The 19,150-nt window shown below is 33.7% G+C and overlaps 1 protein-coding gene across 1 annotated transcript in view; it reads right to left on the bottom strand.

Annotated features, from left to right (window-relative positions):
• Positions 1-6,104: 6,104 nt before the first annotated feature.
• poe (E3 ubiquitin-protein ligase-like protein poe) overlaps positions 6,105-19,150 on the bottom strand; it is a 415,170-nt gene continuing 402,124 nt past the window's right edge. The window contains exons 81-99 of the mRNA XM_080154218.1: positions 18,874-18,979; positions 18,442-18,533; positions 14,957-15,092; positions 14,386-14,448; positions 13,920-14,045; positions 13,052-13,531; positions 12,645-12,824; positions 12,126-12,291; positions 11,802-11,923; positions 10,714-10,839; positions 10,266-10,368; positions 9,815-9,908; positions 9,166-9,319; positions 8,878-9,051; positions 8,545-8,693; positions 8,132-8,407; positions 7,861-7,939; positions 7,234-7,342; positions 6,105-6,934 (exon numbers count right to left, since the gene is read on the bottom strand). Of these exons, the coding sequence (XP_080010344.1) occupies positions 6,834-6,934; positions 7,234-7,342; positions 7,861-7,939; positions 8,132-8,407; positions 8,545-8,693; positions 8,878-9,051; positions 9,166-9,319; positions 9,815-9,908; positions 10,266-10,368; positions 10,714-10,839; positions 11,802-11,923; positions 12,126-12,291; positions 12,645-12,824; positions 13,052-13,531; positions 13,920-14,045; positions 14,386-14,448; positions 14,957-15,092; positions 18,442-18,533; positions 18,874-18,979 (2,836 nt within the window). The 3' untranslated portion in view covers positions 6,105-6,833. The remainder of the gene's footprint in view (positions 6,935-7,233; positions 7,343-7,860; positions 7,940-8,131; positions 8,408-8,544; positions 8,694-8,877; positions 9,052-9,165; positions 9,320-9,814; positions 9,909-10,265; positions 10,369-10,713; positions 10,840-11,801; positions 11,924-12,125; positions 12,292-12,644; positions 12,825-13,051; positions 13,532-13,919; positions 14,046-14,385; positions 14,449-14,956; positions 15,093-18,441; positions 18,534-18,873; positions 18,980-19,150) is intronic.

Here is a 19,150-nt window from a genome sequence, read left to right as displayed (position 1 = left end):
TTATCTTTCTTATATAAAAGAAACAGTACCTATGTCTGTCTGTCTGTACAGGATCTCGCAAACCGCTAAACTGATTTTCCTTTATTATGTAGCTTCTTATAGCCACTGGGAAAGAACTATTTTTTTCTTTTTTTGGGGGGGGGGAGGGGATTACCACCACCCTTTCCAAGACAAATTGAAAAAATTATAATGGTGGACTAGTTCCCTCCCCCCCCCCAAAAAAAAATAAATAAATAAATGAGAGAGGTCGAAATCAACTGCCAACCACTTAAATGCCTCTAGAGGCCGCTAGTATGGTATAAACTAATCCACGATGGACACGTACAAATATAAAAAGACACTTGAAACAATAGAGTGGTAATATTGAATAGACATCATATTCATCTTTTGGCATGAAACTAAAGAAAAAACACAAAATATTACATATTTTCATTATGGGAATTAATATGTACCTTTTCCATCTACAAGTATTCATATTTTTGTGTTACTAGGAGAACAAGAATATATAAGGCGAAGCTTTGAAATGATTATACAAAGAAATTATAAAATCAACAAGGGTGACATCATTATTAAAGTAGCAAATAGAAGAATTAAGGCATATCCTATAATAAAGTAGTAGGGTTTTTTTGGTCTGAAGCTAAAGCTCTCGAAAATTGTTGCCATCCATGGGTGCTAAGTACTTAAAAGTAAAAGATTTAGAAACAGTCATACATATAAATATTGAGTCTAGCAATATAAGACCCTTAAATTAAATAGGAGAAAAACTTTCTGCCACAGATGGACAGACAGACAGACTAATTTAGGGTTAAAATATGTAAATGTTCATGTTTAAAAGAAAATTTAAGACATCAATCTTAATTAGTATCAGAGAAAATTGCCCAATATGGGTTTATGATGTTTATGTTTATAGACCTTACTACTGAAGTAAAAAAAGTACATGCATTTTTCTCATACCATTCATTGTAACATATTTTTATGCAATATACATATAAAAAAAATAACATTGTGCAAAACTATGGTAAAAATATGTTTTGACTTACCAACAACTAAACCCTATTTAATATCTTGTTTAGCTTTACAATAGATTTTGAGAAATGAGTAATAATTGCATAATAAAATTGACATTATTGTAATGGCCCTAATATTTATTTGCAAGCAGGGAATGAGAATCAACTGGTACCCAGAGTTTTATAAACATGCTCTCTCATATGTTTGCTCTAAATCTCTGGGTACTTTAATCAAATCTTGATTGGTTGATTATAACAGTAGCACTAGCAACTTTTGATCACCATTTCAATCTCAGAGGATTATTGGGTATAGTCCCAATATAACCTAACCTAAAATAAACTAAAAATAGCCATTTTTAAAATACGACGAATCGCCCCTTAAGGGGCGTTGCCACGTAAGGGACTATTCCAGATTATTGTCTTATCCATTAATATACCTGTTTACAAGAAAAAAAGTTATATTGAGAAAGGAAAGAGAGGTAGGGAAAGGAAAAAAATATGAATATAAAATCTAAAGCTTAGGTTTCACGAAAGATTATTTACAATGTAGCTAAACCATCTTACCCTATAAAAATCTATAAACCAGTGTTTTAATATGTTATTCTTTTCAGGGACAATGAAAAAATATCAGAGCAATAATAGTACTCTAATATCAAAACACTATTATTGCACTAGTTCTATAAAAAGCTAAACCACCTTAATCTATAATGTATCTAGAATGGGGTGTTTCTAAAACTGTTCAGAATATTTATAAGTCATTTTAACATTTCTGCTAAAGGGGACTATGCACAAACGAGATCAAGGGATTTCTAAGCACCTTCAGCAGTGATACTAAATTTTTTTTGTGAATATACTAGGGTTATGTTTGATATAGTTAATCCAGCTTAATAGAAATAAGTTTCAGATAAAAAACATGCCAAACCATAATGAAATGCTGTAAATAACAAAGTAACATTAATAAAACAATATTACAAGTTACTATCCCTTTTCATAAATTAACATTTTTCATTGAAAAAATTTACTTTTGTGTCACAAACTCAACAAAACATTTGATAAAATTTAGCAAAAAAATGCCTAAAATTTCAAAGTTTTTTTCATATTTAACCATGGCGAAACTTATTTTTTTTTAAATTGATATAATGATATTAAAAACATTTAGAATCACTGCTGGAAGGTGCTTAGAATCACTTGCTCTCGTTCGTGCATACTCCTCTTTTTTTTCTCCCCATTAATATACGTAGCCCAAGTACGTGTAATCGGAGAAATAAAGATATCGGATATGTATTTAAAGGGATAATAATTGCCTAAATGAATTATTGCTAATTGTATAAATTGAGTTACAATTATAAATAAGTGGGTTCCTAGTTATAAGCCATTATTTACGTTGATTACTTATAAGAATTGCTCTCGATCCAAAATGGATATATTATTACTTGGATCTTACAAAAGATTTTCATGTTCTCTAATAAAGTGAAACTTAGAGCGGGCTAAAATAACAATTCTCCCATAACCATAACTCTATCCCCTCCCCTCCTAATAGTTGAAAGATCTGACAAATAAACGAGTTCCATGTTAGCAATCTAAATTGACAATTTATACCGTGCCATAATATCCACGTATATTCTACATTTACTAGCGGCTACGCCCCCTAGAGGCCTCTAGTGGCATTTAAATGTTTTTTTTTTATTTTAAATATCTAATTTGAGAAATAATTTGTCTATGTTATCAGCTGTTAAATTCATGTTTCTACGCAGCGCGACTACGCTAGCGACAATATGTGGCGGAAATATTTAAATTTTTTTCGATTTTATTGTGATTTCTCTTGGGAGGGTGGTGGTACTCTCCCCCAAAATAGTTAAAAAAAACCTTTCCGGGACATATGAGAATCTACCCTGTTAAGGAGAACCCAATCGGTTCAGCGGTTAGCGAGATCCTTCGGTACAGACACACAGACAAACATCCTGTTACTTTAGTATAAGGATTTTCAACAACTAACATAAATTTTAAAACTATACAAAGAAACTATTTGGGATGCTGTCAAGCCGTTTTAATAGGGGTTGCTAAAACTTTTTTATAGTTATAAGAACACCCTAGTAACCACATTGTTGTTGTATTATTGACAACATTTATTTACAAAAAATATGAAGCAAATATAAATAGAAACCTTACTGTTCTATTAAGATATTATTAATTCTAGAACCCAATTTTATTGCTATGTTGCTATTTGTAATAGAAATCACCTGGACAAAATCTTTCAAAAATTTTTTAATAGAAAGATTTCTTTGCAGGACCAAAACTAAACAGTATTTTTGGATCATGGAAAGAAAACGTAGTAGCAGGTCTCGTCGTATTTTCACAAAAGCTTTTCTCCTATTTCTAGCCCCTGTAGGGCCAATTTCCTAACTCTGCGGGGCAATCATTAACATTTACCTCACCTAAAATAATCTATCAAAAGCTACTCTGAAAAATACAACGAAACTCGCTACTTCGTTTTCTTTCCATGGTCCGTATTTTTAAATATTAGTACATAAAACACCTTTTTATGTAGGTAACGTCGAAATTTATCACAGTAAAAAAAGCAAACCATAATTTTGATAAATAATTTTTAGAAAATGAATGGAAAGTAAAGGGGGAGGTATTAGTTTTTTTCTATACCTAACCCCAAGCAGTGGGGCCTCAAAAAGATTGGGTGTTTCTGTGCTCGACTTCACACTTTTAGGTAAACCTCCGATTATTCTTCCACATGATGGTCTGTTGCTACATGGTCCCGTAGATAATGCACACATCTCTTACTTTGATCCAAGATCATTCTAGCCAGAATCCATAACAAAGAAAAATTGACTACCACTACGGGTTAAAAGCAAAAACTCACGGACAAAATTTTTGAATGCAAAAAGGTTCTCTGTAACAAAAATTATGATTATTGTAAAAGGTTTATCAAACTCAATTTTTGTTTGAATTGGAATATATATTTAAGTCTATTTAGTAAAAATGAACATAGATTCAAAGAGAAAAAGTTTATTAAGTAAATATTGTTTTTAAGATTCAAATATTTTTGTTCAATACTGACCTCTTTTGTTTTGCAATAGTGTCCTCAAAGAAACTTTTCTTTATTACTCAGAATAAAGAATAAGGTAGAATAATGTTGAAGAAACTATCAAATGCTATGATTAGTTCAAACCTACGTTTATTACCCTAATTAGATCAAGGACAACTACGTACATAAAAAAATAAGCAAAAAGCTCACAAAAGTTAAGAAAAAAAAACAATATACTGTTAAACAGAAATGACCATTAAATTGTGTTCGATTGAATAAAAGTATTAATGACAAACGGACAAAAAGGATGTATTTTGACTATAGAAAAATGCGTGGATGACATACGCTATTTATTGAATAGCAACGCTAGAAGAATTCCTATATTACAAAGTACAAATACAGAATTTGTGATTCTTTTTAAAAGCAATTATATCCTTTATAATTCCCATTTGATTATTATAGATTAAGGATTTGAAAGCAATTATTAAATAGAAGAAAGGATTTATGTGAAGATTATATGTTGATATAAACATTAAATATAATTATTAGCTGGGTTACTTTTAAACTAGTGAAACTATTCTACAAACATTATTCTTTGTGAGAAAAGATATATAAAGTTGCATTTATTAGGAAGATAGAGCAAATTTGATGCTTCTTTTACACACTGAATTACACCACAATACAGGGTGATTTTAGATAGAGACAACTAATAGGTATAAATATTTTTTTTTATAGAGAAGATGCTCTAGAATCGAAATATCCGTCCATCTTTAAGATATGTTTAAGGGAATTCACTATTTTCTCAACTCCTATTCAAGATAGAGGACTAAACCTTCTTAGCTAGATCTTTAAATCGCAGGGATGCCACTGCAGATGCCTCTAGTGAGACAATTTTAATACCTGACAGCGATCTTTAAATCAAAATGGCAATGATGCGCCGGGAAACACCCACCAGCATTGTAAAATGACTACAGCCCCTGAGCCTGTATGTGTTTCCCGGCTGACCACTGCCATTTAGATTTAAAGATTCATGTATTCAGCACTAGCAGTAGCAGATGCAGTGGGCAGCAGATTACTTTAAGATCCAGCGCATGGCAACAATTTAATCATTATTGTGCATAATTAGATATAAAACATTCATAGCGTATGGACAGCTTTTTTGCTTCGCTACTTATAGATGTTTAAATTGTTGTTTTAACTACTAAAGCATATCATATGTGCCCATTTACTCTTCACATTTGGGAGTAAAGGCACCAAAACTTGAAACACGTCGTTAACCTTTTGTTATCAAGATTTATCACTGCGCTGCTGATATAGAGATTGCTTGACATTGGTTTCAATATCAGGTACAAAATCAGGGACAGTTTTTCTCTCATTCATTCGAATCCGGTGGATAGGAACCGGTTCTCATCCATACGAAAAAACTATGTCTAGCATCGTATTATATCCAGCTTTCTACGAATATAAAAATGTACATTCTATATCCGCGGAAAGCCGTTTATAGAACGATGCGAGAAATAACTATTCCCTCATTCAAATACATAAAATTGTTAATTTCTCAAAAACCTTATTTAATTCTATTCATTTCAATTTTCTTATTTATCACTTTTCCCCTTTATTAAAGTAAAACATTTAGAGAGGGAAAGGGTTAAATAACTTTATGTCCCCACCGTAGACCCTGTGCAAACTTTCAATTGAATATCAGCCAATAGCGTATCTGATATTAACACAACCAAGTCGCTACTACAGAACAGAAAGTAATTTGCTAGCAGACAAAAAAGGTTCCCAACACTGGATCCAGACCGTAGTTGTCTTGGTTATGCATCTATACTAAATACAATTATTTCACCGCTAGACATTTTTTACCTGAAGAAATACTTTTTACCATCAACATTTCTGCCAGTCAGAAACATTAGGTAATAATTCTTCAAAATTTAGTACATTTTTGTTCAGCACTCTGCTTTTACCAACAAAGAAAATAAAGCGATATTCAAGAAGCCAGGATAAATATTTTATTTCTAATGAAATGTTCCTGCCTATATAGAAGGAAGTACTTGAAGTATTTAACAAAGAAATTTATTTTAATCAAGAACAAGCAAACAAGTATGAACATGTGCACAGTTTATTAACAACTTTGGGGTGTTTAATCACATCCGCAAATGAAATCAGGACAGTAAACTGTATTAGCATCAACATAATTATCCCTTCCCTAACTTTGATCAACGGGGAATGTAGAACGACTTTTGGAAATCAAATAGAGGGATATTAGGGTAAACTTAATAAGGTATAAAATAAGGGAAGTTAACATAATGGATTTTATAACAAAGAATAATTTTTCGGATTTGAAACGTTCGCTGATGTGATTAAACACCAAAAGTTTTATTTTAATTAAATTAACGCAACAAATTTCATATTTTGGATACTTTGAAACAGGACGAAATATTCAGCGGTTTTAATCAAATTCTATTAAGTAATACATGATTATTTTAAAATGCTGAATATCTTTTCCCTTTATCATACATAAGTTTTTTTATACTTTTAATTTATCATGGGAATAAGCATGTTATTTTTAGTAGGGATGCAAAGTAACTTATTATATTTTTAACTAGAAGTTTTTGACTACAAAGACTTACATTATTTTTTTTTGTTTTTAGATTTTCATACATTTTTTTCAAAAAAATTCTAATATCTAGTGAGTTGGTTAAATTAACGAATAACAGCAAAGCTGTGGTGCAATAATAAGTGGGTTAATATTTTTTATAATCTTCTTTTGAATCTCCATGGCTGTTTTAAGATAGTGCCGGGATTTGACCAAGAACCTCCAGTATTGCGCTGGGTGCGGATGGTATCTCGGCCAGCAGTCCGCACACATCAATAACTTCACCCATGTCTAAAACAATAAATGTATAAGTAAGTATAAATATAAATAATTAATCCAGACCACTATCTACCCCAAGCGGTGGAGACGCTTTTCGTCTGTTAGAATATTGCGTTCTGTTCTTTCGTAGGGAATCGGCTGTGCTTATATTTCTAACGCTATTAGCTGATTTCAAAGACCCAGTACAAAAACGGGACAGGGTCTCCGCTTTGTTGGGATAGACACATATAGCTCATGTCCCCTCTATTCTTTTTCTTTTATTCTGAAACGAAGAAATTTCGAGATATCTCTCTCTAACACTTGTCCCTTACCTTGTGCTGGCAGCAAATCATCCTGGAACGTATTGAGGATGCTGGAGGTTCTGGCAACCAAAGCTTCGTCGTTGTGACGGATCCATTCAGCCAGGCTTACACACCAATCCTATACATGAAAATTATTATTGAGCAATTCATTTCTTTGGTGTGTGCATATTATCAGATCTGCAAAATGTTTCCTATTCCTATAAAGACACGTATTCACAAAAAGGATAATTGTAAAGCAAAGAAAGCTTGGTGTTATCAGGGAAAAGGGAATGTGATTCAGACAAACAACTCTAGAGGAAAATTTCCCCACAACCCCCTTTCCCTTTTTTCTCCCCTTCTTGCCCACTCCCAATCAGTTATATGAAGAAAAAAAACAAGTTATACTCCAACCTTACTCCAACAAAATATTAAATTTTGCGACATTTTCAATTGGAATTAATTGGCTGATTAGCAGCCCCTGGGTGTTATAATTATGTGCGGTTCTGGTCTTTTCATTTCATTATTTGCTTACAATCCCTTAGGAAAATAGTCAGATACTATCAAAGAAACAGCATCTGAGATAGAAAGAAGGACATCAAACTACTTTAGGTACACAATATAAAAGAAAAATTCAAATATAACAAATGAATATCTGACCTGATCTGGTTTAGTGACTACACCAGTCCACATATCCTTGATTATCATATCCACCATGGCAAAGAATAACAAAGCAGGCCTGAAAAAGAACATTATTAATATAAAGGACTGTAAATTATACTGGTACCCAAAGTTTCATGACTAAGTTGACTTATTTGTAATTTTAAAAAAATTCAATTCAATTATATGCTTGTTTACAGAGGATTCATTTTCTAATCATCATTGTGGGAGTATATCAATTTATAGTACATTCAATAACGTTAGATTTTACCTGTAGACACTATACTCAGCAATCTCCATTTTGGGCTGACCCAACGCATCTGCCGCGCCTCCATCACCATTTGCCGCCGCCGAACGCACGTGCACTGTCAGCAACAACCGTTGCAGGATGTGCACCCGTTTCTTCTGCCATTTCTCCGGGGACAGCAACAGCATAGCGGCGGTGGTCTGGTAGAAGGGACCGTCCACCGCAGTTGCCTGACTGCACCATTGACTGCCAGGGGCGTCAAGCCACGTTTCCAGGGATCGTTCCTCTCGTGCATTGGCCCTAAAATTTTTATTTGTTGAAATATTTTTGAAAAGTGTCTTGTACATTAAAGTTTAAAGATATTATTATCACCAAAACTCCTTTGTTATGAACACAAATTAAACAGTAATGAAAAAAATGCAAAAATGATTCCTTACCTACTGGAGTTGATAGTATACAGAGCCACGTGAGCTAAGTACGGCAGGGTGTGCAGATTAGACTGAGAACCACCGCCACCGCTGTCTACAGAGAAGCTTTTCTCCTCGGCAAATTTGAGCAACATCAGCTTGATGTCGTGGATTAAATTCTAAATAAAATACGCTTTTATTTCAATTTCAAGCAGATGAAAAAGTTCAAGGCAAAAAAAGTTTGCTATAGGTGAACTATCCCTCCCTATAAAATCAATAGTCAACTTTAAATTTTAAACTGTAGGTTTTACTTTTTATTACTATATGAGACACCATAGCAATCAATCAATTAAACAAGTATACCTGATAGCTGATGTCTCTCTGTCCAGTGACGTCACTCAAGTACGCATTGTGTCTGGCAAGCGACGCGGCAAATGCGCTTTCAGTCACGCCAGGGCCCCAAAGCGGGAGTAGACCGTTGCAACGTGTGTTGGCATTTTGAAGCAGAGCACTTTCCCATTCATCGCGAGTTCTAGCCTGAAAAAATATTAAATATTAAAATATTAAATATTAAAATAATACATTTCACTGTAATACAGTAAAATACAAAAAAATATGATGACAAATTGACGTAAACAAATATTGATGTACCTGTCTGACAGCAGCCATATGACACTCAACATGGACAAGATTGAAATGGGAGACTGTTGAGAATCCCATGGTTTTTCTCATGGCCTTCTCTGTCTCTTCCAGTGGGCAACGGCGGGTAAATGTGTAGATGGCAAGAACTTTCGTAGGTTGGAACCTAAATATCAAAAATTATTATAAAATCAAGCATGCCAATCTTACATTCTATCTTACTATTTATTTCATTATTTGTCTGTTTATAAATCTATCTTACTATTTATTTCATTGTCTGTTTATAAATCTACAAAGTTGTAGATTTATAAACAGACAAATAATGAAATAAATAGTAAGATAGAAAGTAAGAATTTGATCTTGCTTGTATCATCTTTAGAGAAGCTTCAGCTAAATAAATAAATCAGAGCTGGATCTTTAAATCATTTTAGTGGTGAGCCAGATCGGGGTGAGCCAACTTTCCACTAATGAGAGCACAGCATTTTATGAAATGCCGCGCTGTGATTTGTGATTTTGCTCACCCCGATCTGGCTCACCACTAAAATGATTTAAAGATCCAGCTCTGATTTATTTAGCTGAAGCTTCAATAAAGATGATACAAGAAAGATCAAATTCTTCCCAAATGATCTATGTCTGTCTGACTATCTATTTATGAACCTACCTGTATCCCTCTCTGCAGATGACACAAGCCAGCCCGGACTCCTCCCCAATTGTCTGGAACTGCTGCAGCAAAGAAGACTCCGCCTTTACCTGACCTAAAGATAAGAGGCGTATTAAAAAAATACATATATTCAATAATTTCACGGATTTATTTAAAGCTAAATATCTTTAAAATGTACTATTCTGCTTTTCGACAAGCCTTATGAATATGAATCGTTTGGTGGTTTAAGGGTTATTCCTGACACCCATCTCCATAATTAACCAGGAGGTCCGGGGCGAAACAGCTAGTTTACAATATGTGATAGGAAGTAAGGTTTATAAAACTAGGAAAAAATATGTTTCCCTATAACTTTTCAGTCATTTAAATATACTTTTTATAAATATTATATATATATTTTCAAAAAAATTTACACTTCAGTCATGTTGTTTAAACCAATGAAATTGAATCATACCTTTCTCATTAGTCTTTAGTCCAATAGATTTGAGCTGTTTAGCTCTCATGGCCATGGCTAATTTCTTCTTCTCTTCACGGGTAGCTGTGCGCACTTCATCAACCTAAAATAGTGTTGATTAGTCAAGTGTCATAAAATATGACTAGGAGAAAAAAAGAGCCATATCTTACAATTAGTTTTTTAATATGATTATGCTCTTGTGAAATACATATGAAAGACTTGCCCAACCATAAATCATTACTAGCCCCCGTCTCTCCCTAGAGCTCCTGATTGAAGGGGGGGGGGGGGACTTTCCAGTATCATATCAAGTAAGTAACTCACACACACAAAACACACACACACAGACTAACTTTTTGGAGACCTCTGTTTTGGAGATCTCTAGAGCCATAAAAATGACATAGAAGCAAAAAAATTAAAGCTAAACACTAAAGAAATGTTATAACCCTACCTTAGCTCCCACATCAGGATTCTCTCTGACAGCCTCTAGCACAGCCTCTGCCAGAGAACCAAGATGTTCATCACTGCTCATTTGTTCAAGAAGATGCAGCTCATTGATCACAGAGTGGGCGATAGCCTAAAAATAATATGTTTGAAACAGAGAGATAAAATTATTATAATCTAGGTTCAGTATACAAGTTAAACTTATGACTCAAGGATCTAAAGGGATAAGACAATGGCTGATAAATTGATGTACATCCCCAATGTTGATACACAAAATTAACCCTTCTGTAAATTACAATTAGTTGTTGTTGTTGTAGCCCTGCTTCTCTGGAGTTAGGACTCAAATGCACAAGGAGACTGGAAGTGAGAATCCTTTGGCCAATCTTAGATTGGTAAGCTTCGCGCACAGCTGATTGTATTCTATGTTACATTACAAGCTGACCCGCAATTCTCGTGGAAGCTACTCAATTATTACATCAACCGGGCCTAGAGTTTTGGCAGGTGTTCCATATTAAGCCACCCTAATTAATGGCACTCTCATTCGAGGAGCATGGACGAGGGAAAGCATGGTTAAAGCTGCTTGATTGGTAGAATCCTAACATCCTACAAATATTAGGGCATCTAAGGGGAAGGTTGCGTGATTATAATCTGACTAATTGCGACAGCATTTGTCAACCCAGTGCAGTCTATGGGGGGGGACTTGAACTCGGTTTCTCCCAACCACAGCATAGTGCGCTAACCACTACACTATGGGACACCACGCATACCATTACAATTAGTAGTTGACACGTTCGGACAATCAACTTATTATACCAACCCATCCAAATTCATTATAAGTCCCAATAGTTGAAAATAAGAAAACGTTATTATATAACTTTGGGGACTAGTGTAATAAACAGCCAAATGCCCTCTCCCTTCCTGCTTATAACTTCACAAAAAACAAGCATTTGTCAAACAATTTTTCATTGTTTACTGGCAAATGACTAACATTGCATTACCGACAAACCAATACACAAGTGTACCTAAGCATTTTTATTAGTAAATAATATCATTTTAGGTGGAAAGTTACAATAATAAATACAAATAGTAATTTACCTCTTGGGTAGAAGAATGATTGGCAGCTAAACCAGCCAATGCTCTTAGAATGTATTTGATGCTCGGCTTCATGGAGAATTCTTTCCAAGCAGGGTTGTCTGTTTTCAACAGGATTTGCTTTCCTGAATAGATTTAATAGGTAATATCAAATATTTTGAAAAATGAAAATAATTGGAGTAATAACAGACTTCTTAAAATTTAGCTCATTTGTAACATCTATAAAACTATTATTTAACAAGCTGGTATACCAACTAACCTTCCTACCTTTCTTTCTGTCTTGCTATCTTTCTGGCTAACTATTTTTCAACTTTTTATTCTTCCTACCTGGAGGTGCATTCTCCTTGATATAATCAGTACATCTTGAGACGATGCCCAGTGATACAATTTCATTCTTCATTGTATTTCCCAGCTCGTTTCTCTCAATACCATCACACAGAGCAACCCAGGCCTCGAGTCGAGCTTCATCTTCTACACTGTGGCCCTCGTCAAACTAGATATAACGTCAATCTTAATTTTTTGACCTATTCAGTTTGATACATATTGGTTGATGGGAAAATAAAAACTTCATAAAAGAAGCATTTCCTGCCATTTATATAAATCATATCAAATTAATTTATGTGTTTAAATTAGAATATGAAACTTTTTGCATTCTAAAGAATGTTTAAATTCGCACTAAAACCAAAATATTAAGATAACCCAACTTACAACTATTTAGGCTTTATACATTTTCACAGAAGTGAAAAATTTAATACAACTAGGTATACTAATTGTCAAAATAGACTTTAAAGGAATTCTATCTACAGAAACTTTAAACCTAAATGACAAATTAAGCATTAAACTAACCTTAGTGAAGTTAAGCACCCCATCAAAGTGATTAATCAGCAGACCCATGTTAGACTGGTTGGTATAGGTGAGGAATGGCAGTACGCGCATCAGCCTGTGGTGAAGGTCTGTGCCAGGGCGCATGTGCACAGCATGGTCCAACAGGCTCGTGATCTCTTCCACGGTAGCTGTTGCAAAACCCTATTGAAAAATCAATTACTAGACGCGAAAACTTTATTTGTTAAATAACTAATACAAACATATTTTAATTATGATGAGGATTGGTCAAGTTTACGTAAATTTCAAAAAATACATTTCATTTCAATTACAAGTGAGATCAACTCAACCTTTTTTAAGTTTAAAATAAAAGGGTAAAGTATATGTTGCAATGGCATTTTCTCTTCGCTATAAAAATTGTAAATAATAACCTGATATGCCTCGACAGATTTAAGAACCGAGGCAGCCTCGACAAGCAGCCGTTCAAGCAGTTCCAGAATATTCTCCGTCAAACTCGGCTGACCCGGCCCGACAGCTGTTTGACTTTCGCCAGCTGCCAGACATAGCTGAAGGCAGCGCAGCAAAACACCAGCCGTGTTGAGGCTAGGATCAAGCAGTCGTTTCCTGTTCGCAGATAACTTGCAGCAATATCCAAATAGCTTTAGGATGCCAATAAGCAATGGCTTGCTAGTTGCAAGCGAGCGAATGCTGGTCATTTTATCCAGCATAACTTTAAGACCGCCACATTCGCCGACAACGGCAGCAAGCTTGTAAATCTCCTCGTCATCACTTTGTTCACCGTCTTTCTTGTCAAGACTCTCGATGAACTCCTCAGTTGCGTCGCCGAGCAGACCGCGCATACGATAAATTACGCGCATGGCCTCGCTTTCGCCGGCCTCAGGCAACCACACCTATTAATAAATAAAAAACTAACAAGATTTAAGTTTTGGTTAATCCTAATGATAAAAAAAACAGGCCTCCTACCAATTAACAACAGGTAGGTACACTATTTAAGATATCTTAGAAAGCCTCATATTTGTCCATCTTTTGCATTTTGCGGGTAAGTAGATCACTTACAAAAAGAGGACGGATCCAAGGAGAAATATTACACCCCCCATTAATCTAATATTTGTTATAATTCTAGAACTGAAATTAACCCATAGCGGCTAGAAGCGGTAGCTTAAATATTGAAGAAGAATCATTTTTACCTTTTTTCATGTATACGTAAACAGATAATAGATGTGCTACTAAACTATTAAAGACTTCCAATCTTGCTGCGCCACAGAAGAATTGAATTACCTTGTTGTACACATCCTTGACTGGTAGGTCAAGACTAATAATCTTGTTGTTGACAAGCAACTCCATACCATTGTCATCCTCTAGTAGAGCCACTAGCTCACAATCTGTGCAGATCTTGTTTTTTACCTAAATTTAAAAACAATGCTTGAAGACAATGCAACGATTTGCCTGATTAAAATTGTCGTTTTATCTTCAAAGTGCCTAGCAAGCAAAGAACCCGCCCCACCTTCTTTTAAATATATTAAAGATATAAGGGATTGTTTTTGCACTTTCTTGTGCTCGACTAGGAACTTTGAGTGAAACTCCCGCAAAATTGGGTTAAGTTACGGTTAGTAGACTCGAAGAATAGAGCTTCCCACAGGAAAAAGAAGCTAATTAAAAGCAGTTGCCGAGAATAAATTACAATTACTTCATCTTATTAAATTAAATGTAATTACAAAAGTATGGTTATAAAAATGTTACTTACATCTCTCATCAGTGGCCCAAGTCCTGGCTCCTTGCTAGAATACGGGTTACCCAACATACGACCCTAAACAAAAATAATAATCATCCTCCTATAATTATGTCAAAAGATAAAGATCTCTGAAACACCTTGAACGATTAGAACATGCCTTTTTTAGATACATTCTTCATTAATGTTTGGTTTTTGCCTCTATTCGTAAATATGGTTTGAGATACTTAAACTTTTTGGGACAATTTGGATTTTACTATAGGTAATATTTTTTTTCTTGTTTTTAAAAAACAATAATAATTATACTAATTGTAAATGAATTTAAAAAGATTATTATTATGATGACATAATAAATCAGGGCTCGAAAGACGCGCTTCAGGCGCGACAAAGCCTCAAATTTAAATCCCGTTTGGATGCTTTGGAATTTTTTTTTTGAAAAGTGGTATAGGCTATTAAGGGCAGGTTGAAAACCCTTTGGCATACAGGCGGTTGAATAGTCCTGTCATAAATGATACACTGACAAAATAGAAATTAATTACAGTTAAAAAAAAAACAGTATTTGGACTGTCAAGGAATTTCTGCCTACCTGTAAGAATTCTTCCTGCTGTGGATCTTTCTCCAGAGACAGGTAAAATTCTCCAGTCTCCGTCTCCTCTGGGTAAACTATAGAGCAGAGACGCTCAAATATAAACACGGGAGTCAGATGATCTTCAGATGGATATCTAAATATAAAATGAAGTGATAATTGAGAGGATTTAAAATATTGAATATAAACATTAAACAAGATTGTTTTTTGTTGTTGAAAACTTAATCCTTTAAAAAAAAAGCCAGCTGAGCTACTAACATTTTCCGTTAACACGTCCTATTACATAGAATAATTGATAAACTTATTGTCATATACGGTTAAAATAAAGTTATTGAGTACGTGCATATTTTGAATAGGTTATCTAAAAAATAAATCTTTCATAGCAACTAAAAAAAAATGTTTCATATACCGATAGGGACGTACAGAAATAAGTTTGGTTGTAAAATAGTGTCTAAATATCAAAAAAATCTAAATTCAAGTAGACGGATTCATCTATTTACAGTACTAGCAGCATTTTTAGTAGTATCTTAAAGTACATATAAAAGGTAGCTTTTTATCATCATAAACTACGTAGCAAAGCTTAATTTCCTTTTGCTTCTCTAAGTAAGTATTTATAAAACTATCTAATAAAAATATTGCTCTTATTTTTTTGCAAGTTTGTTTATGTTTTCATATGGGTAAATTTTTGCATCTTTTTGGTCTAGCTTGCAATATTCTACAAAATAATATTATGCATAAATAAGTAAAGCTGATTTTATTCATAAAAGAAACTTATCCATTTTCTAACACGTTAATTTTTTCATTTTTTATTACAATCAATAATCAAAATATTAATAAGTAATAATCTTTGAATCTTATCCCTTATTATCATGTTATTAACTTTTTTACATAAATAAAACAATAATACCTTATCACTTTACGAATGAATATCTATTTCAACTTTATCATCTCTAGTACTGTTTAGTAATTGTACTATATTTAAGAAAAATAAAGGTTTAGTTAAGATAATCCGAATTCATTGCATGAATTTCCTAGATTTTAAAAGGCGTAGCTGCTCTACAAGTGATTGTCCGACACTCAAACTGTTTATACGCTTGTCTTCCATTCCCATGTCCACCTAACAATCTTATTCCCATCTTTTAAATTCCAAAATAGAAACATACAGATCAGTCTGTCAGTCTGTGTGAAGTTCTAAATCTCGGTAACCACTTATGATGGTTTATCTTTCGCCTTACTTCTCCTTCGAAAACAAAGGCCAAAGATAGCTTAAAATCATACTCAGAAGTAAATATTTGATTCATTCTTGCATTACGCTCATTTTATAAAAACTTAGCTTCATTGGATATGATCCTCCTTTAAAGTACACACACAGTACATACAGAAAAAAAAATAACTTTAGTCTAGCCAGAAATAAAATGAACTTTTATTGTTTGAATTCAGTGGAAAATTTCTTTGCATTGTGTGATGTTAAAGTTCTATTTAAATTCAATTGAATAAATTGGTATGCTTTGCATCTTATTTGATGTTTTACATTTCATAAAAACTTTATAATCAATCATTTTTCCTTCTCGGGAATTTGATCAAAGAGAGTTATTTGAGTCAAACACATTAAATAAACCTGGTAAACCTGGTGTATAGGCTTTATCTTTGGACTGAGAGGATAGGTTAATAGAGATAAAATCTTTCTTATATGATGAATTTCCCCCAGATTTAAGATTTTTTGGATAGGCCTCCAGGTTCCGGAGCTCCAGGCCTCCAGGTGGTCCCTGGAAAGGTAAAAATTAAAAAAAATTTTTTTAAGAGTTAGAGGTCAGCTTATGAAACAAAATATGCATGTTTTTTCTTCAAATATGTAAATAACATTCAAAAAGATGCATACTTTGTTTTATGAGTTGAACTCTAACTATTCAAAAAAAAATTTATTTTTTATTTTTACCAGTACAGAGGCCACCTGGAGGCCTGGAACTCCGGAACCTGGAGGCCTATCCAAAAAATCTTAAATCTGGGGGAAATTCATCATATAAGAATGATTTTATCTTTAATAACCTATCCTCTCAGTCCAAAGATAAAGCCTTTACACCAAATTTGTCAAAACTTCCCCCCTCCCCCTTACTCAAGTATAAAATACTAGCGGCTTCGCCCCTAGCCTCTAGGGGCTTTGCCCCAAGAGATAATTGAAAAAAAAATAAAGTACTACTGGTGCTACTCATAGTCTAATGTGTTCTCAAGAAAATTACTACTGGTGCTGCTCATAGTCTATTGTGTTCTCAAGAAAATCACTACTGGTGCTGCTCATAGTCTAATGTGTTCTCAAGAAAATTATTTTTTTTTTTTGGGGGGGGGGGAAATTTTCATTTTTGGGGGGGTTGGGGGTGTCCCATGCCCCCAAGAAAATAGCTTAAAACCACCACAGGACCAGTAGGTATTTTCCCTGAAGAGTAGAATCCGATCGGTTCAGTGGTTACCGAGATCTTAAGGGACGGACAGACATCGTTCTACTTTGTATTATAGATATTAGGTGTACAAAATTTAACCGATTTTTTATCTTTAAAGTGAACTTCATTGGTGAACTTTTCAGCTATTGTCACACTATTCATCACAGTATTTAGTGTTTAGAACTTCATTTAAGCAATAATTGGATTATTTGTTATTAATCTTTATATTACTTAAAATATTTGTTAGACATATAGTATTTGATAGAAACTGAAAGTATAATAAAACTTAATATATAAATGAAGGGCAGAAAACTGATCAAAAATCAACCCTGTATGTATGTAATATTAAATACTTAATGATCACACTGTATGATACAAAGTATATGGTACAACTTTGTATAAGTATTAACTGCATCAAACCCTGCAGCAAAACCAAATTCCATCAAGTGTGTGGCTTACAAAGTGTGAATGACTTGAGAACTTTACTTTTGGTTTTGCTATTTGGACCAGTCTTCAATACTAACCCCCTTTTACCTTTTTTAATTTAGTTTATTATTTTGAAATATTTTTATCTTTCACTGTAGGTACTATTTGAGACTAATACCTTTTTTGACAAGATTATGCTAAAAATAGCTTTCTGCGGATGTTAAAATGAAAATTAATGAAATGAAAACCAATTTTGTTAAAACCCGAGGAGCTAAGAAAAATGGTATTAATTTTATGATTTTTATTTTAATATTCGTGGAAAATATTCTGTAAATATTCTGTATTACGATGCTATCAATGATTGAGATGACTGAGAACCGGTTCTAATCTACCAGATGTTAATCAGTTTCGAAGCTATATAACTCACCCTATATGAAAACATATCCATATAATCAAATCTAATGTACTAAGATGCACCATATTTCAAAAATATGTGATAAACACACTGACAATCTTTTAAAATCATTGTTATAGCGGCCTCTTGGGTAAAACAAATCTATAGCAAACAAAGGGAAAATGTAAACAAAATACGCCTTTATTCAAAAGGCGTAAAAAATGACTAACCTTTTGACAGTATCAACACAAATCTTGATAAACTGTTGTGTTTCTTCGGCAGTTCCAGAGGTGAGGTCCTCTAGAAGTCCAAGCAAAGATTCCTGTGGCAAGATATTTAAGGATAAGTTATAGATGAAAATAAATACAAGAAGCGGACTTATTCTTAGATTCTACCTAACCAAGTGAGTAACCAATAAAATGACCATATCAAAATGTCCTAAATCATCAGGGATTGGCAGATGAATTTAGACACTATTTTTTTAAAACCTTGAACCATTATGTTGAGTCTTAAGTAAACTTTACATAATAAGTAGTACTGATAAACAATCACAAATAGATGATTACTACTTTAAATATTAAATCATAATTAGAAGCAACAAGAGTTGCTAAGGCTTGTAGTTAAAATTCAAGAATTTATTTTTTTATCCATCTAACCCTTACCTGAGTTTCATCCACCATCTTGGTCCGCTGAATAACCAGACGTTTTAGGGATAGATAGCCTCCAAGTACTGATGACACCAGACGAGACTTGTATACAGCCTTGATCCTGCAACAAAGATATAATATAATATTTGTAGCGGAGTTGGTAGGTAAGTGGGGTATGTCCTAGAGAGGGAGGGGATAATAGACTGTAAAATAAAGTGGTATCCAAAGTTTTGTGTACACGTTCTCTTATTGGTTGGCTTAAAACCTAATTGGGACGTCTGCTAAAACTTGA

The sequence above is a fragment of the Acartia tonsa genome, chromosome 3, assembly GCF_053477335.1.
Source record: "Acartia tonsa isolate MP-2025a chromosome 3, ASM5347733v1, whole genome shotgun sequence".
Lineage (NCBI taxonomy): Eukaryota > Metazoa > Arthropoda > Copepoda > Calanoida > Acartiidae > Acartia > Acartia tonsa.
This window is presented reverse-complemented; position numbering and strand designations above follow the sequence as displayed.